The sequence below is a fragment of the Natrix helvetica genome, assembly GCF_964273705.1.
Source record: "Natrix helvetica genome assembly, chromosome: 5".
NCBI classification, from domain to species: Eukaryota; Metazoa; Chordata; class Lepidosauria; order Squamata; family Natricidae; genus Natrix; species Natrix helvetica.
The window spans coordinates 84,230,324-84,250,664 of NC_138551.1; the positions used below are offsets into that span (position 1 = coordinate 84,230,324).

Here is a 20,341-nt window from a genome sequence, read left to right on the forward strand (position 1 = left end):
TGACTTTTTGTGTGTGTATGTATGTTGCAGCATAACTCTGGAATGCCTCGAGCAATTTCAACCAAACTTGGTACACCGTTGACTTACTCTCTGGAAAAAAATACTGTGGGGGTAAGACACCTCTAACACCCCTGGGGGGAGGAAGGTTCTGTTAAGGTACATTCTGTTGTGCCTTAAAATGGCTTCTACTGTAGTGCTGTAAAATGGTTTCTAGTGCACAGCACAGTAGAGTTGCCATGATAACGGTTTCCCAGTACTCCACAAGGAGCTCCATTTGGTAAGGAGAGAATCCCCTACCTAAACAGGCTATCAGTGGTGCTGCTCTCTTCTCTGCCTCAGGTGAGTTTTATGTTGCAAAACATAAGGATTGCTTTTTTTTCCTCGGGAAGTGGAATCTATTTTCACTGGAATCACTACATCATGAGAAGAGGTTGCCCACAAAGTGGTCTAGATCAGATATATTCTAGTTGGCTTCTTGGTCTTCTATGTCATCCTTAATTAGCATCCAATTTACATAATAGATCCTTCTAGAGGTGGCATTCAGCTGGTTCTGACCAGTTTTGGAGAACCAGTAGTGGAAATTTGGAGTAGTTCAGAGATCCGGTAAATGCCACCTCTGACTGGCCATGCCCCCATCGATTCTCTGCCTCCTGAGTCCCAGCTGATCAGGAGGGAATGGGGATTTTGCAATAACCTTCCCCTGAAGTGTGGAGGGAATGGAGATTTTACAGTATGCATCCCCTCCCATGCCATGCCCACTGAGCCACACCCACTGAACCAGTAGTAAAAAAATTTGAATCCCATCACTGGATCCTTCCCTAATCAATTCAGTAAGTAATCGGAGAATAGTAAGAAAGCATGTTCACTAATTATCCTAAAAGATTTTAAAAGATTAAGAAACCTGCCACCCCTTCTATCGATCTCTCCAAGGCTGAAAGCTCAGGAAAGGAAGAGACTTACAAAATAGAGTATTTAAAGAAAGAAAAAAAGCTTTCTGGCAGATATTAATGCACATACAAAGGGACCACACTAATCAATAGATATAAAAGTGGTGTCCTTGCTAGAAGAATTGTACTCCCAACTTTCCTAACAAAAAATATTGGTGTTTTCCTCTAGAGTTTCAGATTCAAGAGGCTAAGTTGACATATTAATGGTTTGGAAATTTGTTGACTTAGATTTTGAGGGTCTGAGTGTATAACTGAAGCATGAATATTGATTTTTTTTCTCTGGGCAATTGGATGTCCAATGTCCCAGTTTCCCGCAATAGAAACAAATTGTGTCAGACATTTGAGTTTCCAATAGTTGTGGGTCCCGACACAATGGAATTTAGCTCCCCAATGAGAAGCCATCTTTGCTCATCCTTTCCCTTCCCCATCTATCCTTTTGCTATATGTTCTTTACCCCTCTTCAACTTTCAACTAAATTTCTCAGGAATTCCATCTGACCTAATTTATTCTATCACCAAGGATACTGATATTTAGTGAGGAAGCCCTGAAAGGCTTGATAGTATTTCTGTTTTTTGTATCTTGAAGGGATAAGATGCTTTCTCATATATCATATAAAAACAAAGATGCCAAGATAAATTAAAGAAATTTTAATAGTGAGCCAAATATACAGCTATTAGAATTACCTAAATATAGCATAAATTACAAAATGATTGTTTTATATAGCATAATAGTTTTTTTTAAACTATAAAGTAACCAACACATCTCTCGCAATTCTATAAGTACCCCCCTAACTAAATTATTCATTTATAATACAACCAAACAACCCATTAAAGAATAATGCACAACACAATCCAAGCTTCTTGAACAAGAAGTAAATGAGATCAGACTAAGTACGTTCATTCAAATACAATACACTTAAAGTAGTAAGGTTCTCCCTTTCACCCACCCATCACAAACTGAAAATTAATATACAGTAGCTATAGGTGCAATTTCATATGTTCCCATGTATTTTCCAGTACAGTTCCCACAATATTAAAGTGCTTATGTCACTTATATCATTCATGGTAAGATGTGCAATATCATCATATTTGGATGCTTTAATTCAATGTCAGTTCAGCCAGGATTTTCTATCCAGCGTCAATACGTATTATGTTTCGAAAGCATACCACTTTAACAATGTGTAAAAATATATTTGTTCCCAATATCACTGTTGCTTTCTCTTTCCTGTTGCTAACTTATATATCAAGATCTAACATAATGAACAATTTTAAATACAAAGAAGCCATTCCTACAAAAGTAAGGACAAATAAATTATGTTTAAAAAAAAGAGGCAGGATTAATATGACTTTTCATAGTATGGAAGTTTTAAATGTGCATAAACTCTTCAGTGAACCGTAATTCACAATTATAAGTGTGCAGTATGTAGCTTGTAGATATGTAATGGAATAACATTTCACAGCTGAATGGCCCATCATTCTACAACTGAATGCAATGATTCACCAGTAAAAACTGTGAGCACAGAAACAAGGAGAAAAAAATGATATAAAGTTTCACAAGGGAGATGATTTGCAACAATTCCACTTTAAGGGAAAAAATGGTCTTCAATTCGGTGTGAATTACAAAACAATCTTGCTTACTTTAATCTACAAGTCAAACTTGTTTATGTTCAAACGGTTCACCAGGCATGATATAGAGCCTCATTATTCAGCTATGTTCATAAATCTAAAGGCCTAATCATACTCACAAAGATGGAAATTCCTCTTACCAAAAATTACAACTCATTCTAATTAAGCATCAACAAGCCGTAGGGTTCCATATGGTTGTGTATTAAGTTTCTGGTTTTGAAATATCCTGGTCAGGTATGAGGGAGATCCAGCTAAGAGAAGATGGGGAAATATGTCAGTTCCACATCCCAGTTTCCCTTCTGTCAAATGTGCCACTCCCAAATTACTATGGCTACAGATGTCATCACCTCTGCTAGTACTGTAAACAGAGAGACCCACACAACACCCCTGAGCCCTACAACTGGCAGGATGAAGAGTTTTAGTTCCTGAATAGGCGGTTAATTTGTGGGTTTGTAAACACAATTCATAATCAAAGAAACAAAACTTTTACCAGCAAAAATGGTTTTAGGATAGATATAAAATATTATAACAGTGTTCCCTAACTATTGTGGGGTATTACTATATTCAAGCTTTTAATTAAAGCATTCCATTCTGTCACCCTGGATGCTGTATAATGTAATTTAAATGGTACCAAACATGAAGCAGAAGGCACTCAGTAGGGGATGTTATTGCAAATAATGTTAATTCAAAAATAATTTGGATAAAAAGGAATGACTATTTATACAAGCTACAGTCCTTTAAAAGAGTAATATAAACCACTCGAAAATGGTTTACACGAAAGACTAGTGGTTGTGCCCTTTTCACTTTCTAAAGCAGGGGTGTCCAAACTTGGCAACTTTAAGACTTGTGGACTTCAACTCCCAGAATTCCCCAGCTGGCTGGGGAATTCTGGGAGTTGAAGTCCACAAGTCTTAAAGTTGCCAAGTTTGGACACCCCTGTTCTAAAGTATCTGATGTCTTCTTTTTCCTCAAAACTTGGGCAGTCCTTTCCACTCCGATAAAGAGCACATATTTTTATATAAACTTTAATTCTACTATTTCAGACAGGGGCTTAAATATTATAATGACTGCTGCATATTTCAGGGGATTTACTTTCAGATATGCATGGAGTCAAGACTATAATCTACCAAGTTTTGTATTAGGTGCACATTAACAGAAAATAGTCCCTTCCTAAAATGTAATCATCTATCAGAGGATGGTAACATAAGCAGAAAGCTCGGTTTTCCTGTACAACAAAAATAATTCCCATTTCAATATATGCCCTTCATGTGAAACATGATTTATACACAACTGCATAATTCTGCAAAATTAGTTAGGTAAAATAGTTTTAACATTTCATAACACCGTAGTTTTATATAGATCTATGCAACAAGAAGCAAAATATCCAGAACACCAAGGATGAAACTGTTTGGTATAAAAAAAATTATAGAATTAAAATTCTTATATTACTTTTTCATACAATATATTTTAAGGGAGCATCTTCATAATCTCATTGGAAGCAATATTTAAGATTCTGCATTAGTGATAAGAATAAGTTTGTCAAAGTCAGGAATGTTTGGGACAGCTACGAAGTAATTGTCATTAGTTGTTATTTATACCTATTCCTAAGGAGTTTAGAAATCTTCCTTCCAAAAAATGTTAACTTAATTTGAACACAGTTTAGATCAGATACTAAAATACTCCTTCCTCTATCTACACATTTAAATCCGAAGCTCAAAATTACAAACTCTTAACATGCAGGCTCTCAAATTTACTTCAATTAGAAGCAAGCAATTAAATGGATAAGACTGAGATAACTCCTCCATAATGTGACTACAAAAGATTCCATCTGTATCCTCTATACATAGAGTTGTAACATACGGAATAAGCTGTAGGATTAGGACAGAAAATGAAATATAAAGGTCAGTTTTACATTAATATATTCAAGGGACATTACACTATAGGATTTCTTAAGAACAGCAAATGGAAGTGATGGAATTAGCCAGTAAGGTCTAGAAAACCAAACTATTCTAGATAAGGTTTTTGATTTGGTGGCATATGAAAATTGCAAAATGTTTATTTCACAACTAGTAGACAATAAAAATAACTGGAATATGATTTTCATTAGATAAAAATGAGGGGTTACTTGGATAGCTTCCAATTTAAAGCAGTTTACTTTTCAAAAGAAATCATATTTACATTAAATATATTTGTAATGACTCAATTACAAAACTTGAAAATTAGATGTTTAGTGTTTACTACTCCAGAACCTTAAACTATTAGTGAAAGAATAATTATATTACAAATACTACGAAGCACTGAAGTTATTGCCTGAAATATGTAAAATTATATATTCTTACTGGCCTACAATAGAAACATTCCCAGTTTGCACCAGGTATACATATGTAGCCAAATTAACTGATAGCCGTTAATGAGAAACTGCAACAGAATAAACTACCAATGATCAAGGAAACTGATTCGGACAATTCCGCGTAGCAATGATTTTTCAACAATATGGCTTAAATTACTGACAGAAGACCAAATTCTTGTGATCACTCTTAAATTAATATTAACTTTGAATATTTGATATTATTAAGGCTTTCTTTATAACCTATAACAAAACTACTTAATAGAGATTTATATAACACATTTGGAATATAAAATATAAATGTAAAATTTAAACTGCTGCTATTTACCATCTACTATCCAACCGTTTAAAACTGAATTCATATCAACACAAAGTTCTATTTGTGAAGGAAATAAATGTAAGGACATTTTTTTATGAATTCCTCCTCTTCTCTACAATCCCCAGCATCACATTCCATACTGTTTAGGAAGGAAATAGGGGAAAGGGTTAAGTGAAAATCACTATTCTGTTATCCTTTCCTCCAAAAAATATTTTTTACAATATTCTTCTTTCTTCTACAAAGCAAATCCAATCATTCTATTTGCAAATCCAAACCTGTATAATCAATATCAAATTATTTAAAAAGTAACCTCAGACACTTAGCACCCCCTTTCCAATAACTAAAACTACTTTTGATTAACGATTTCATTATTCATTTCTAATATAACCTCCAAAATGCAAGCTTTTCTTTCTATGGCTCATTTCTATTTCATAAATTTAGAGGGGAAATATTACATATTACATGGTAAGAATATTCGACCATGAAAAGATTAACACCTTTACCCAAATTTAATAATGCAGAACATGATTATCTCTCATTTAAAAAATCTGGTAAACTAGAATAGATTTTAAATATGTACTACTTAAAAATATTATTAGCTCCAGTTTTAAAAATATATCAAATACTAAAGACTAATACAGTAAACTCTTTAGTTTAATGGACTTCAGTTAGATGGACTTTTGAAATAATGATCTAACTTTTTGTTCAGACTCCAAAGCAGGGTTTTTTTCCTTTGTTTTTCTTTTCTTTTGTTGTCAAATGAAGGATTTCTCTGCTAATTATTTTACTGCAAATAGCGTCATTTGTCACATATGTAATTATGCAAACAATGTAAATTCACAAAAGCGATATAAATTTAGATTTAATGGATACCCCCTCATCCTAAATGCTCTATTAAATTCTGATTTTAGTATTCTCTGATGATTTTCTAGTATTCCGTGAGAGATATGGCTCAACATTATGGCTGCATGACAGGTTTTCAATGAAAATATGTAAGAATGTAAAACAACTCAGTCATTCCAACCAATGCAAGATATATCCAATATCAGATAGGCTTTGTTTGTTAATTGTAAATTCCTATAACTACCAGTTAAATCTCATTAGCTTTTTTCTTTTTACTAACTACAGAATAATTTTCCTGAGTAACATTATAAAATACCTGGTAATTCTACCAAAAGTATAAAGACAAGAAAATGTAGAACAATATAAACCAAGGATCACAAGTGCAGAAATGTTGTTGCTTTTCATTATATTTGGCCCTCAATAAAAATTACTGCAAAAATTTAGGTATCTAAAATATTCTGAAGGACAGTAATTAAGTTTTTCAGCCCATAGATGTAGCCCTCATCTCGTGCATTGCTAGGGAATACATGAGCAAAATCTATCATCCGGACTTCAACTTCTCCATTTCCTGGAAGAGATGTGGGCATTTGGCTGAAAACTTTTTCCAGCTGAGGTATAACATTTCCATTCAAATGTTTTTGTGAAAAGCAAGAACTGCGCTTCCATAGATGGTCTCTTAACAAAAACTGATTCTGGTGCCTGTTGTGAAAAGTATATGCGTTAGAAAAATCTTTGCCATCTGAAGTCTCTACCTCCCCTGTTTCTGAGGCATGGATGATATGAATATTGTTGTTGCATTCCAATGTGTTATCCATACTATCACTTGGCACTTGGTCCTCGGCTCCTTTGTTCTTCTCAACCAGACAGCCATCATTAAAGCAAGGAGACCAACCATCATAGACAAATAGTAAAGAACTTGCATAAAAGTTAAGCTGCTTCTGATTCTCAAACCAGTGCAAGATTTCTTTAACCTTTTGAATGCTAACAGCTATGGCATCTTTTCTCAGGGTGAATCCATTATGGAAAAATCGAGCCACACCTACAAAGCAAACAAACAAACAAATTAGCAGACAAATATCTTAATCTAAGGGAATTCAGGATTAAATCGGCACTACGAAGTTCAGCAATATGCATTACTGCTCTAAACTTGCATGCTTAATTTTGAAAATTAACTACAGAAATTTACAGTGAAATGGCAAATGACAGGTTTGAAATAATCAGAAGTTCATACAATTAGCAAGTATATGGTACTATATATATATATATATATATATATATATATATATATATATATATATATATATATATATATATATATATATATATATATATATATATATATATATATATATATATATATATATATATATATATATTTCTGGTTCTATAACTCAATTTTATACAATGGTCAAAGGAATTAGTGAACTCTTTAAAATTACCTACAACCTTGTAGCTTTGTGTCCTGTAAGGTGATCTGAGTTTCGTAGATAAACAAAATTTGGGGTAAATATTATTATATATTCTTACTGAATAGATTGAACTAATGTTCACTCTCATTACACAGATGACTTACTCTCTGGAGACAAATACTGTTAGGAGTAAGACACCCCTAACACCCCTCTGGGAGTGTGTTCTGTTAAGACACAGCCTATTGTGCCATACTGGCTTCTACTGTACAGCGCAGTGGAGTTGCCATGGTAACGGCTTCACAGGACTCCACAAGAGGACTCCCTCTGGTAAGGGGGAAAATCCAACATTACAAATTACGTTTGGTCTGGGCATTTTCTCCTTATAAATAAATACCTGGGCAATGCCGGGTTATTGGCTAGTAGGAAATAAATAGAACCTTGAATCATACTCAGAAGCAGAGAGGAAACCAGTGCAGCTCACAGAGTAGAGGTATTACCAGGGCTTCTGTTACTGCCTGTTGGCTAAGGGACATGATAAAACCGGTTTGGAGGTGTGGCAGGCGGAGTCACTACCTACTCGGCTGAACTGGTCCGAACTGGTAGGAACCCACCTCTGGGTGTCACCAAGGCATGCCCTACATTGCCTGCACTGCTGTGTTCTGGACCAACTGAAGTTTCCAAGTGATCTTAAAGCCACTTGAAAATATTCTCTCATAAAGTGCATTGCAAAAACCTTCAGGTAACTAGAGCATGAGGTCTAAAGGATGAAAACCTTTATCAGAATTCAATGGTTTTTTTTTCTCCAAACATAAATTTCCCTTCATTTTATCTGCCTATAGTGCAGTCTCTGAGACATTCAGGGGGTCTTCAAAAAACCTGAAATGAACAGCAATGTTTTCTGAAGAGGAGAAGATTCCATCGTCAAATCTTCTCATGCATACTACTCTTTCTGTGTGTCTTCCTTATAATACAAATTATTGTAGACCTCATTCTTGAGATGATTTCTGTTGGACAATCATTCCTGGCAGAGTAAAATGGTATTGTACTTCTCAATTTATATACTGTCAATCTGACTAGAAATTAAGGGTAACCAAATTTTTGGCAGTGATTTGTTGCCCTTTCCAGTCTGCTAATTATCAACAATCCCTTTTCTGAGTTTGGCAGAGATCTCTTTCAACTCGTTTATGGTTTGCTTCCATAACCCAGCGTTGGAGGAAGAAAGCCTTCAAATTTGTTTCTAATTATCATCTATCAATTAGAATATTTGATTCAACTTTGTTTAAAAGTTCATAATCTTAGAGGACTTCACATTTGTATTACATAGTAATTTATTCTGAGTGATCTTTGTTTAAGCACAATCTCTGTATCTATTAATAGGGCCTAAGGCAAGCTCTAATTATTTCAGGTTACAGCACTGCAAGACAGCAATTAATTTTAAAGATTTCAAAAACTTTCTCTTACTGCTATCAACTAGAACCTAAGACTATCGGAAAACACATATTTTCGATGGTCTTAGTAACTGAGACACCAATTTTATGGTTGGGGGTCACCACAACATGAGGAACTGTATTAAAGGGTGGCGGCCTAGGGAAGGTTGAGAACCACTGAACTAGAACAACATTAAATGACAGGATTCATTATATACTGGAAGTCCATATGTTTTTTACAATACATAGCTAAAAGATTGGCAAGATCAGGCAGAATGGAGGCATTCCTGGCACCTTCTATCAAGCAAGGTCAACTAGTGGGATCCCAGAAGCATGCCTTCTCTGCCACAGCACCTGCCTTCTGGAACGGCATCCTCTCCCATTCACTGAAGGTTCTGCAGCCTCATGCTAATCCAATACTGATTTGGTATATACCATATTTTTCGGTGTATAAGACGCATCTTTTTACTCCAAAAAAGAGGACGAAAATCTGGGTGCTTGTTATACTACGAAAAATATGGTATATACCAAATCAGCCCCTTTTCAGCTTCACCTGCCCCTTTTCCAGACGACCCATGCGGCTACATTTGGAATATAAGACACACCTTTTTACTCCAAAAAAGAGGGTGAAAATCTGGGTGCGTCTTATACTCCGAATGTAGCCGCCTGGGTCGTCTGGAAAAGGGGCAGGTGAAGCAGGTGCTGCAGAGATTGTGATGGCTGGAAACGAGAGACGTTTCGCTTTCGGGGCTCCTGCTTGGTTCGGCTCCGGGGAGGGCTTAGGTGGTGGCGGCGGTGGCAGTGGCTCCTCACATTGCTGGGGAATGAAGTCATTTTGGCCATTGTCTCCCCAGAGTTGCCCGCCAAATCTCTGAGGCACTTTTCACTTGCGGGAGGAGGAGGAGACCTCCAAGTAACTGGGAAAGAAAGCCACGCTTGGAACCTGCCAAAAACTGCCCGGCCTTCTTTCCCAGTTACTCAGAGGTTTTGGTTTAAGGAGCCACTGCTTTAAGCCACCCTCCTCCTCCTCCTCCTCCTGCAAATGAAAGGTGCCTCAGAGATGGTAGATTTCTCAGAATGCTAGATTGGGAAGTTAAAAACCTGGAATGGGGTACAATCAAGCTTGATTCAAAGGCTTTGGCTTCTAAGATCGCTGCGTTGCCACCCAAAATGCTGGTACCGCAATATCTGCAGCGCCCACGTTACCTGCCCCTTCTCGGGCGGTTCCAAGCAGCAGAGATCGCAGTTAAAGCATTTTTGGGTGGCAGCGCAGCCATCTCAGGAGCCAAAGCCTTTGAATCAAGCTTAATTGTATCCCATTCCAGGTTTTTAACTTCCCAATGTAGTGTTCTGAGAAAAGTATTCGTAGAGAGTGTTCCTCTACCCTTCCCTTCTTCCACCCTCCCCCCTTCCCCCAATCTCGCCGGATCTGCTTATTGCTATTGCACACAGCTACCGTATCTCTTTGCTGCATGACAGATCCGGGCAGATTGGGGGAGTGGGGTGGAGGAAGGGAAGAGAAAGAATCTCCTCTCCACGAAGGCTTTTCTCAGGAGCCAAAGCCTTTGAATCAAGCTTGAAGTGTGGAGGCTTCCCTTCAAACACACACACACACACACACACACACACACACACACACACACTCCAATTGGATCTGTCATGCAGCAAAGAGATACAGTAGCTGCATGACAGATATGGGGTGGGGGGGGGGTAGAGGAAGAAAAGAGGACCAGTCTCCTTATCACGAAGCTTTTCTCAAGATGCTAGATCTTCACTTTCTCTCCGGGAAAAGCTATTGGCATCTTTGGGATCTTGGCTAGTGGAAGAGTTGCAGGATGGAAAGGAAATGCAGGAGCGCCAGGTCAGGAGTCTCCCTGCAGCCTGACACCTGCTTTTGCCCTGAGACTAAGGAAGCAGGGTTGCCAAGAGGGCTGTGAACAAGCCCAGTTGTTCAAGGAGGCAGTCTTGCCGGGTTGTTTTCTTTGGGCTTCCCTTTTGCCCCTCAGGTGCCACCGTTAATCCAAATGGAAGGATCCCTATCCCTTCTCGTCCAATGGGCTGTCCTGGTCGAGCGCAGGGGCAGCCGTTCAGCAGCCCTCACATGTCTTTCCTTCCTCACTGAAGAGAAGAAGTGAACCAACTGCCACTCCTTGGGCCAAGTGGCTCTGCGTTGTCACCGGTCAGAGGGAAAAAAATAAAGCGCAGAGAGATATGTTTAGTCCTGCCCTGCCATGGGAGGGGTAGAGAAAAGCGGATTTGAAATCGATAAAAGCCTTACCCTTTAGGGAGATCGAGCCCCCACACATCACATTTCTGCTCTCCCCCCAAAAAACAGAGTGCAGAGTGCTCCTGGGGGCCAGGGAGGGCAAAACCTTTTTTAAAAAATGTACCCCTTCAAAATCTTGGTGCGTCTTATACTCTGAAAAATATGGTAGTTGTTTTGCAACTCTTGTCCTAAAAATAAGTGATTGGACCAAAGTCACCTAAATTATAACTTCTATGCCTAACGGATGCCTAAAACATAGGCCTCTCCAATCCAATCCCAGCACCTTAAGTGCTATACCACACTTTTCTCAATATAAAGCATAGTATTAATGCTCAGTCTTTTACTCATTGTTAACAGTAAGAGATTTGTGTATAAAACAGCTTTATCCCTTCTATAAAACTGGAATACGTCTCCCACTATATTTTACAACAGCACCAACTTTAATAAAAAAAAAACATGCTACTTCTTTGTCTCATTTGGCATTATTAAAGTCCATTTTTTTCTATTAATAACTACTTTCTTAATCACCAAGCACACATGGTTCAGAGCCCATAACACAAACTCTAGCCTGGCTGCTTCTTTTTTTAAAAGCCATATATATAATACAGTGCTTTTATACAAAGATTACCATCTTTTATAGTTTCCTTTGTTAATCCTCTTCCATAGTGCTGGTTCTGTGTCTCATAGCTGCCAGTAGGTACATGATAAACCTTTAAAAAAGAAAAGAGAAACGTCTGATTCATGTCTTGAACTCTTTTTTCCATTTTAATTCTAGTGAAATGTTACACTTTCATTACGACATTTCGCTTCAGATCACAGAAGCCTGAAAGAATTAGACAAGTCAGACCTAGTTAGATTTTTGTAAAACACATGAATAGGGTATTTTTTTTAAAAGTACCATAATTCTTTATTTACAGAAGAATCCAAGAAACAAACAAATAAATAAATGCAAATGAAATATTTTGTGTACCATATTGAGGAATTGTCAGACATATTCTTTCAAATTAGCTGCTCTATGAACATTGATAGCTTTATGTTTTATTGGGAATCTAAATTAACTAATAATCATAACAAAACAAAATTTGATTCAGAGAACAATATGAATACTTGGTACAAATTTCCAGGAACTAAACAAAAAATAGAAAAATATATAACATATGCAGTAGCATTTTTTTAAAAAAAATCTAGAAAACATCTAGAAAGAAAATCTAGAAATTTCCTGCTTAAACTGTGCTTTTATAAAATGCATTTTCATAATTAATTAAACAGCAAAATGCATTTAAATAAACAGCAAAACAATCACAAAATTAAATATTTATGGTATTGTCGTGTATCTGTAGATGCGTATAGAACTCTATTCAACAGTTTCAATACAAGGTAACTATACTTCTTTATAACTGTCCATATACAAATAGTCCCTGTTTAATGACCATTCACAGTTACAACAGTGATAAAAAAGTTTACATCCTGTTTTCACATTTAGATCCTTTGCAGGTCTGTAAAGCAAAGGAAAACTGAAGTACCGTAAGATCGTAAGCACAGTTGGGGTTTTACTTTGCAGCCACTTTGCTTAATGACTGAGTTGCTGGTTACAACTGTGGTCGCTTAACAAGGATTGTTTGTACAAGCCGATGTGTAAGAAGAACTACAAAAGTAAAGTAACATTACGTTTTCAATCAGCCAAGTGGAGCCACAAATTTATCATTTCAATGTTGAAAGTCAAGGTTTTTTTTAGAAAACAGGAAGATATGGAGAATTCATTTGTCTTTTCCAGCCACAGATTTGATGCAATAAGTAGTTTTTAAAAATTCCAAAACATATTTCTATAATGAAGTGGTAAGTAAAGCCCTTTAGCTAACAATAATGTTGCAGCTGTAAACACCTTGAAGGTGCATGAAATGACAGCAAGCAAATATAAATCCCTCTCAAAGTATGTCTTGTGTCTATAATGTAAGGGAACCTATGGATTTTAATCATATAAAGTCTATGACAGATTTCAGCAGGGACAAACATATTTATTCTTCCATAGTGGAGAAACAAAGTAGTTTATTTTCTGGCTGATACAGTAGCACCTTTACAGTATTCCACTCAAATAATTGAAAGGGAACCATACAGGTTCTAGAATGGCTGCAAAATGGAGGTAGGATGCTGTGGCCTCTCGGTCGCCGGTCCCTCCAACAACCAAATCAGATGAGGAGGAGAAATGGGAGTCAAGGTCAGCATCAAGGCAACCTGAGAGTTCTGAGGGGGAAGAGGTGGCAGAGACAGACACAGAGGCGGAGCCTGGGCCATCTGTCAGCCCTCAGTTGGAGAGTCAACAGCCGCCAGGTCTGAAGGTGGTTGATGAAAAAGAGGAGGAACTGCTGGGTCCAGTGCCTGAAACATGGATGCATAGAAGGCAGAGAGGAGAGCAGTGGAAATCCATGGGCCGATCCTTGGGAAGGAACAGCCACTGCTGCTAGCGAAGCTCCACCCTAGCTCTGGGAATAAAAGGCAAGGGGTAGAGATGAATAGATGTGGCAGACAACTACTCATCTCCGAGCCGGATGGAGTTGTTAGCCTGGGCTGAGAGAGAAACTTTTTGGCAGGGCTGCTGGTGCTCCTAATAAAGGAATCTTTGAGTTAAGCTCAGAGGGTTTGTGGTATTTGGAGAGCTAGGTCAGAACAAAGGATCTTTGGTTTGGAGCTTTGTTTCTCCATCCCGCCAGAGGAATGCAGTACACCTTCAAACATGGAAGGGAACTACTCCGGCGGGTTGTAGAAATGGAGCTGGAATATTTGGGATCAGAGCTACATTCCTGCAGCACTTCAGAGAAGTTTCCTTCCTCTGCCCTCTCCCCCCCCCCCCCCCCCACTTCCAGGACACAGTGGGAAACTCCTTCATTGACTGCAGAAATAGAGCTCCGACCACAAAGATCCCAGCTCTGTTCCTGCAGCTGCCAGACCAGTTCTCTTCCACATATAGAGGAGAGATTAACTTCTGGCAGGAAGGAGAAATACGCCTGCCTGCACTTGGGTGAGGCAAATCTCAGCTCCACTGCAGGTGGCAACAGCTTGCAACTTCTTCCACCGGCTTCCCCATTAACTTTCTGGGGAAGCCAGCAGAGAAAATTGCAAACAGCAATAACATGACTGTGGGGTACTGGTCGTGAGTGCAATCAGGTTGTCAAGATCACAATCACATGACCAGAAACGGCAATGTGACATTTTATAATAGCCAGAAATCTTTACATGCTGTAAAGCACTCTTTACGAGGCTGTCGTAACTGAAGTCGTTAAACGTTTGGTCATAACTTGAGGACTATCTGTAATGATGAAAACAGGAAACGTTTCCTGCTATTTGCAAGCTGTTATGTAGGTAAGAAAAATATATGAACTTCAAACCAATCCTTAATTCTCTTCACAAGAAAAAAGAAGATCATCTGGAGTGAGCCTATATTGCACACATCTCTTCACATCTCTAATTAAAATCCAAAAGACAGCTTACCCTCATGCCAAGCACCAAAAACCCAATCTCTTCCATCAGTGGATATTTGCTGATTTGTTGCTTTATCTTCTCTTCTGAAGCATATGGATCATAGCTTTTCTGGCCTATTTTGACATCCATTATGCATGGCTTCTTAAACCTGTGTGTGACGTCTTCCAGTTTCAGGTACAAATCTGTAAACAATTAAGGATACCTCAGCTTTGTCAGTATCTGAAAAAAATGTGATACACCACATCTATTATACCAGCCTATAATCAATATCTTGGAAAGGAAGGCCAAAAGCCCAATATTTCTCCAGTTCATGAATGAAAACTGTTAATGTTAACTGTCAATCATACTCCTTTTCTCTATCAATTTTAGCCTTAGTTTCTCTAAACCAAAATTCACAACTAATTTCAAAGCTTGCTTAATATTAACCACAGCTAATAGCACTGCAAATATTATATTTAAAAATGATTAAAATAGTTTGAGAAACAATAGAAATTATTTCATAATAGAAATTCTCTTCTGAGCAAGGTGGGCAGGGCTTCTGGTTTTACAATCATGGTGAGAAATGGATTCATGAGCCTGGGATTTCATTTACACAATCTTCCCCTCACAGAATCATAGGGCCCTTGGAGGTCTTCTAATCCAACCCCCTGCCTAAGGCAGGAGTCCCTATACAATCCCAGTCCAATGGTTATCCAATCTTTTCTTCAAACCCTCCAGTAATGGAGAATTCGCAATTCAGAGAGGCCATTGATAAATTGTTTTCACTGTTTGGAAATTACTCTTTATTTCCAGGTTGTCTCTCCCTCTAACAAGCTTCCCCCCTTTCTTCTTGTCCTGCCTTTAAGTGCTTGAAGAATAAATTAACACCCACTTCCTTATAACAGTCTTTAAGTATTGAAAGACTGCTATCATGTCTCCCCCTAAGCCATCTCTTTATTAGTTAAACTACCATATTTTTCAGATTATAAAACGCACTGGAGTATAAAACGCAAGATTTTGAAGAGGCAATTTTTAAAAAAAAGTTTTTGCACTCTGCAGACCTCCCAAAAATGGCCCGTTTTTTACAAAAGGGTTGTAGAGTGCTTCGGGGGGGGGGGGGAAACGAGCAAAAACAGCCTGTTTTCACAAAAATGAGCTCCCCCCCTTTTTTTAAAAAAAGAGCATGAATAGCCTTTAGGAGGCTTATAGAGTGCTCCTGGGGGCTGCGGGGGGGGGGCAAATTGAGCAAAAAACGGCTCATTTTTCGCTCATTTCTGCCTTCCCCAGCCCCCAGGAGCACTCTATAAACCTCCTAAAAGCTCTGTACGCGGGTGGGGTTTCGGGAGGCAAAAAATGTTGTATTCAGTGTATAAGACACACCCAGATTTTCAGCCTTTTTTTTTTGAGGGAAAAAGGTGTGTCTTAAACTCCGAAAAATACAGTAGTTCCTTTAGCTGTTCATCGTATGATTTAGTCTTGACACCCCTTATCATCTTTGCTGTTCTTCTCTGCACTCTTTCTAGGTCTTCAGCATCTTTTTTGAACTGTGGTGACCGGAAATTGACGTAATTAAGTATATTAGCTCTGAGATATTCTTTTCATGAAGTTCTATGTGACAGCATTTAATGTATAATATTCTTAGAAAACTCTCCACCAAAATTTCCATCTAATTCATGCCTAACTCACTGAATATAGCAATAGTACCTTTAAGTGCAGTAGGCAATGACCAGGTTCCATAATATTTTGGCAAGTATTTTTGTAACTCAAGAAACACAGAGTCTTCACATCCATCAGCAAATACCTGAAATAAAAGAAATGTTAGTGAAATACATTGGACACGGTAATAACTTATCTACTTCTCTGCTATGATAGCAACTTTGGAAATTTAAAAATAAAATTTTAAATTTTAAAAAATTTAAAAGTAAAAATGAGGGTAACCTCCAGTATGAACAATAGAGCTATAGACAATCAATGAGTTGCTAAGCTTCCTATTCCTATCAAAAATACAGATTTTATATTTTATTATATTAAAAAATAATAGTTTTTGTCAGTTTAGAGCACCCAATTTCCTAGGGCAGTGGTTCTCAACTTTTTCTTCACCTCAGATTCCATTTAAATATGTTTCGACACCAAGACTTAACAGAAGATTTAAATCATAACATTCTTCAAGTCTTCGTGGACCCTTCTTAAAGACATTTTGGCCAGTGGTGAGTTTCAATTTATTTTACTACCGGTTTGCTCGTGCGTGACGCTTCTGTGCAGAAACATCCGGGTGGGTGGGCGGAGCCTCCCACTGCCACCACCACTACCGGTTCGCCTTATCTGGGGCGAACCAGCAGAAACCCACCTCTGATTGTGGCCCCCAGGGATCAGCGGACCACAGGTTGAGAACCACTCCCTAAGGGATTTCTGAAATATAATTAACCAAAATAGTTTAAATAGCTTTATGGGCTCTTTAAACTGGCTGAAGGTAAGGACAAATAAAGTATGGGGACCCACTAAGTATTAAATGCAACAAAAATGAGGAAAATGTTTAGTCAAGTCCTTAAACATTTTTATTTGTATAAACTCCTAAAAAATTGCATTCTATTGCCATAACCATATAACCTTGAAAAGCTATCTGAAAAGTACTGAACAAAAATTCTTTTCAGTTCTTTTGATAGAAAATGTAACTAATCAGAGGACAGAAAAAGCTGACAGAATATAGATTGGCTTATGGTTTCTTATATAAATTAAGATATAGAGATGAAGTTTGTTAGCAAGTTAATTGTAGAACCCTAATAGTTAAAATTTTAGACTTCTTATAACATAATTATTTTATTCATTTCAAAATCATTTCCTCTCCAAACTCTCAATCTGCAGAAGTAAATTGAGAATCAAATTATTTTGCTACAGAAATTGCAGATTCTAATCAGCATGCCTAGAAAATAAACTTCGTTGCACCAAAATCACTCTAAATGGGTCAGCTGCAGCCTGATTTTGGTTTGAAAAGGGAACTGAATCATGAACTGGTTTGAAAAGGGAACTGAATGTTTCAGAGCAAGCTGTTCAAGAACGTCTACAGTAATGAACTGTTTACAGGTTTTTCTAAGTTCATGCTACTGTTATACTAGGTAATTCCAGTGGGAGACACATGATGTACTCTCTCCAACTTGGCAAGGATTTTACATTCTTATTTCTAAAAAAAAAAGTCATTTTTAAATATGATTTGGGGGTGGAAGAAAGGATCGAACAATTTCAAGGAAACCTGCTTACAGTCTCCTGATTTTATTATTTTGGAACAATAAAGGTAAAGGTTTCCCTCGCACATATGTGCTAGTCGTTCCTGACTCTAGGGGGCAGTGCTCATCTCCATTTTAAACCGAAGAGTTAGCGCTGTCCGAAGATGTCTCCTTGGTCATGTGGCCTGTATGACTAAATGCTGAAGGCACATGGAACGCTGTTACCTTCTCACCAAAGATGGTCCCTATTTTTCTACTTGCATTTTTACATGCTTTCAAACTGCTAGGTTGGCAGAAGCTGGGACAAGTAACGGGAGCTCACTCCATTATGCGACACTAGGGATTCAAACCGGCGAACTGATCGACAAGCTGTGCGTCTTAGCCACTGCGTCCCTTTTGGGGCAATAACTGAACATAAATATTTAACTAAAATTAAACTACTTTCTATCACAGTATCACCTTTACCTTATGCTCAAAAGTCTAAATCTGTGATGGCAAACCTATGGCACGCGTGCCACAGATGGCACATGGAGCCATATCTGAGGGGACACGAGGCGTTGTCCTGTGTCAGTTCCAGCATGTATGCATGCGCTGGCCAGCTAATTTTCGGGCTTCTGGAGGGCATGGGGAAAGCCTCCAGTGTCTGTGGATGGCAAAAAACAGACCCAACGGAAGTTCAGAAATGAACTTTCAGTGGGCCCGGTGGGCCGTGTTTCACTCTCCCCAGGCTCCTGAAAGCTTTCTGAAGCCTGGGGAGGACAAACACCAGACCTACCGGGCCCACCGGAAGTCTAAAAATGGGCTGTTTCCGGCCTCTGGAGGCCTTGGGATGGGGCATTTTTGTCCTCCCCAGGCTTCAAAAAAGCCATGCACACATGCATGGGGGCAGCAGGTGGGGTTGCTCGCACATGCGCAGGTGAGCAAAATGGGAAGGGGGCATTTAATTACAGGTGTGGACACATGCACACACACTTTTGGCACCCAAGGTAAAAAAGGTTAGCCATCACTGGTCTAAATATACCTTTTAAAGTTTTATTATAAAAGGATATGAACACTATAAATAACTGCAACAACAAAATCATGATTAAATTATCATGATGAATAACTGCTAGGTAAACATGTGACAGAGCCACGAACACTTCTGACAATGTTTAATTTTCTGAAATGTGATTGATCATTCATATCATTGATAATATTTTTTTTCTTTCCAGAATGTAGGCTTGACAGATACATAACAGGTTCTGTAAATAGCTTTCAACAACTAAATTTGATTATTTTTAAATGTCACATATTGGCTCAACTCTGACACACATGGAAATTATAACTATAATTTATATGTGTAATTAATATAAAATCTTGTTAAGCCAATATAAATACTTGTCTAAATAAAGGAGGCTTATCTATGCTTTCTAAACAGAAGCACTAGATTAGATAAAGCACAATTTTACTGATGATAAATGATTTACTATATTAAATTAATTTTGATTTAATTAATGTCTTTATTAATAGTTCTATGGTTGATTTTTGTATTACTGTGAGCTATATTCTCAGTGTTCTCAGAAGGAAAAGTAGTAAAAAATAATGCCATCATCTCTAAATAACAAAAATAATAGAGGAAAATTTAAAGAAGTCGTTTCAAAACTTTTAATGATACACAGAAGTCTTTAGTATCTCAAGATTGCATATAAATTCCATAACCATCTGATTAGATGGTATTCTAATCAGCCTTGAAAAATGTCATTAAGTACATCAGGAATGGAGACATACAACAGTTAAAAAGGCCAAAAAGTTAAAGCTTTCAGAACCATTATACAAGTTATAAAAACAGAAAGCAGCACAAAAATAAAATGCAAGGCATGTTTACAGCGATAGTACACAAAATGGGTTGTTCGATTCTACAAAAAAATGTAATTGCTTCCAGTTGTTTTAGGAAATGAATTATTTTACCTTATTGTAGAAGTCTAGTTCTCTGGGTCCTCGAGGAGGTGGCTGCAATTGTTGAGGACAGTGCCATCTGGATGCTGCAATATGCCTAAGAGACAAACAAACAACACCTGGTTTTAGCAAAGTGGGAAACAGTCTTGATATGTCATGTGACACCGCTGTGACGATGCATGTTTGACACCCCTGTGGTATAGCAATGAAACAGCATGACTGCACTTGTGGATGATCTCTGATAAGCAGGGAGGGAGATAATAGAATCATCCCAGAGCCTCCTTAACTTCTCAGGGCTTTCAATCGTGGTAACCTGGATTTGTTTAGGAATTGGGAATGGAAGGCACAATAGTGCAGTGGTGTTCCTCATTTTTCAAGGCCAATTCATCAGTGTTGAGGGAGGAAGAGAGAGAGATTGAGTCTAAAGTCCCTTTCTACTTCTACATGCAGCCAACTGAGTGAGGTTATTCATCAACATGAATATAAAGAATCAATATGCTGACAATACCCAGCTATGCAATTCTATCCTAGACTGACCATGTGATG

The 20,341-nt window shown here is 37.8% G+C and overlaps 1 protein-coding gene across 1 annotated transcript in view; it reads right to left on the reverse strand.

Moving 5' to 3' along the window:
- Positions 1–3,483: 3,483 nt before the first annotated feature.
- The window catches only part of IPMK (inositol polyphosphate multikinase), a 29,404-nt gene continuing 12,546 nt past the window's right edge, over positions 3,484–20,341 (reverse strand). The window contains 6 exon segments of the mRNA XM_081955221.1: positions 3,484–7,120; positions 11,812–11,893; positions 14,670–14,842; positions 16,344–16,440; positions 19,808–19,860; positions 19,863–19,892. Coding sequence (XP_081811347.1) covers positions 6,522–7,120; positions 11,812–11,893; positions 14,670–14,842; positions 16,344–16,440; positions 19,808–19,860; positions 19,863–19,892 — 1,034 coding nt within the window. The 3' untranslated portion in view covers positions 3,484–6,521.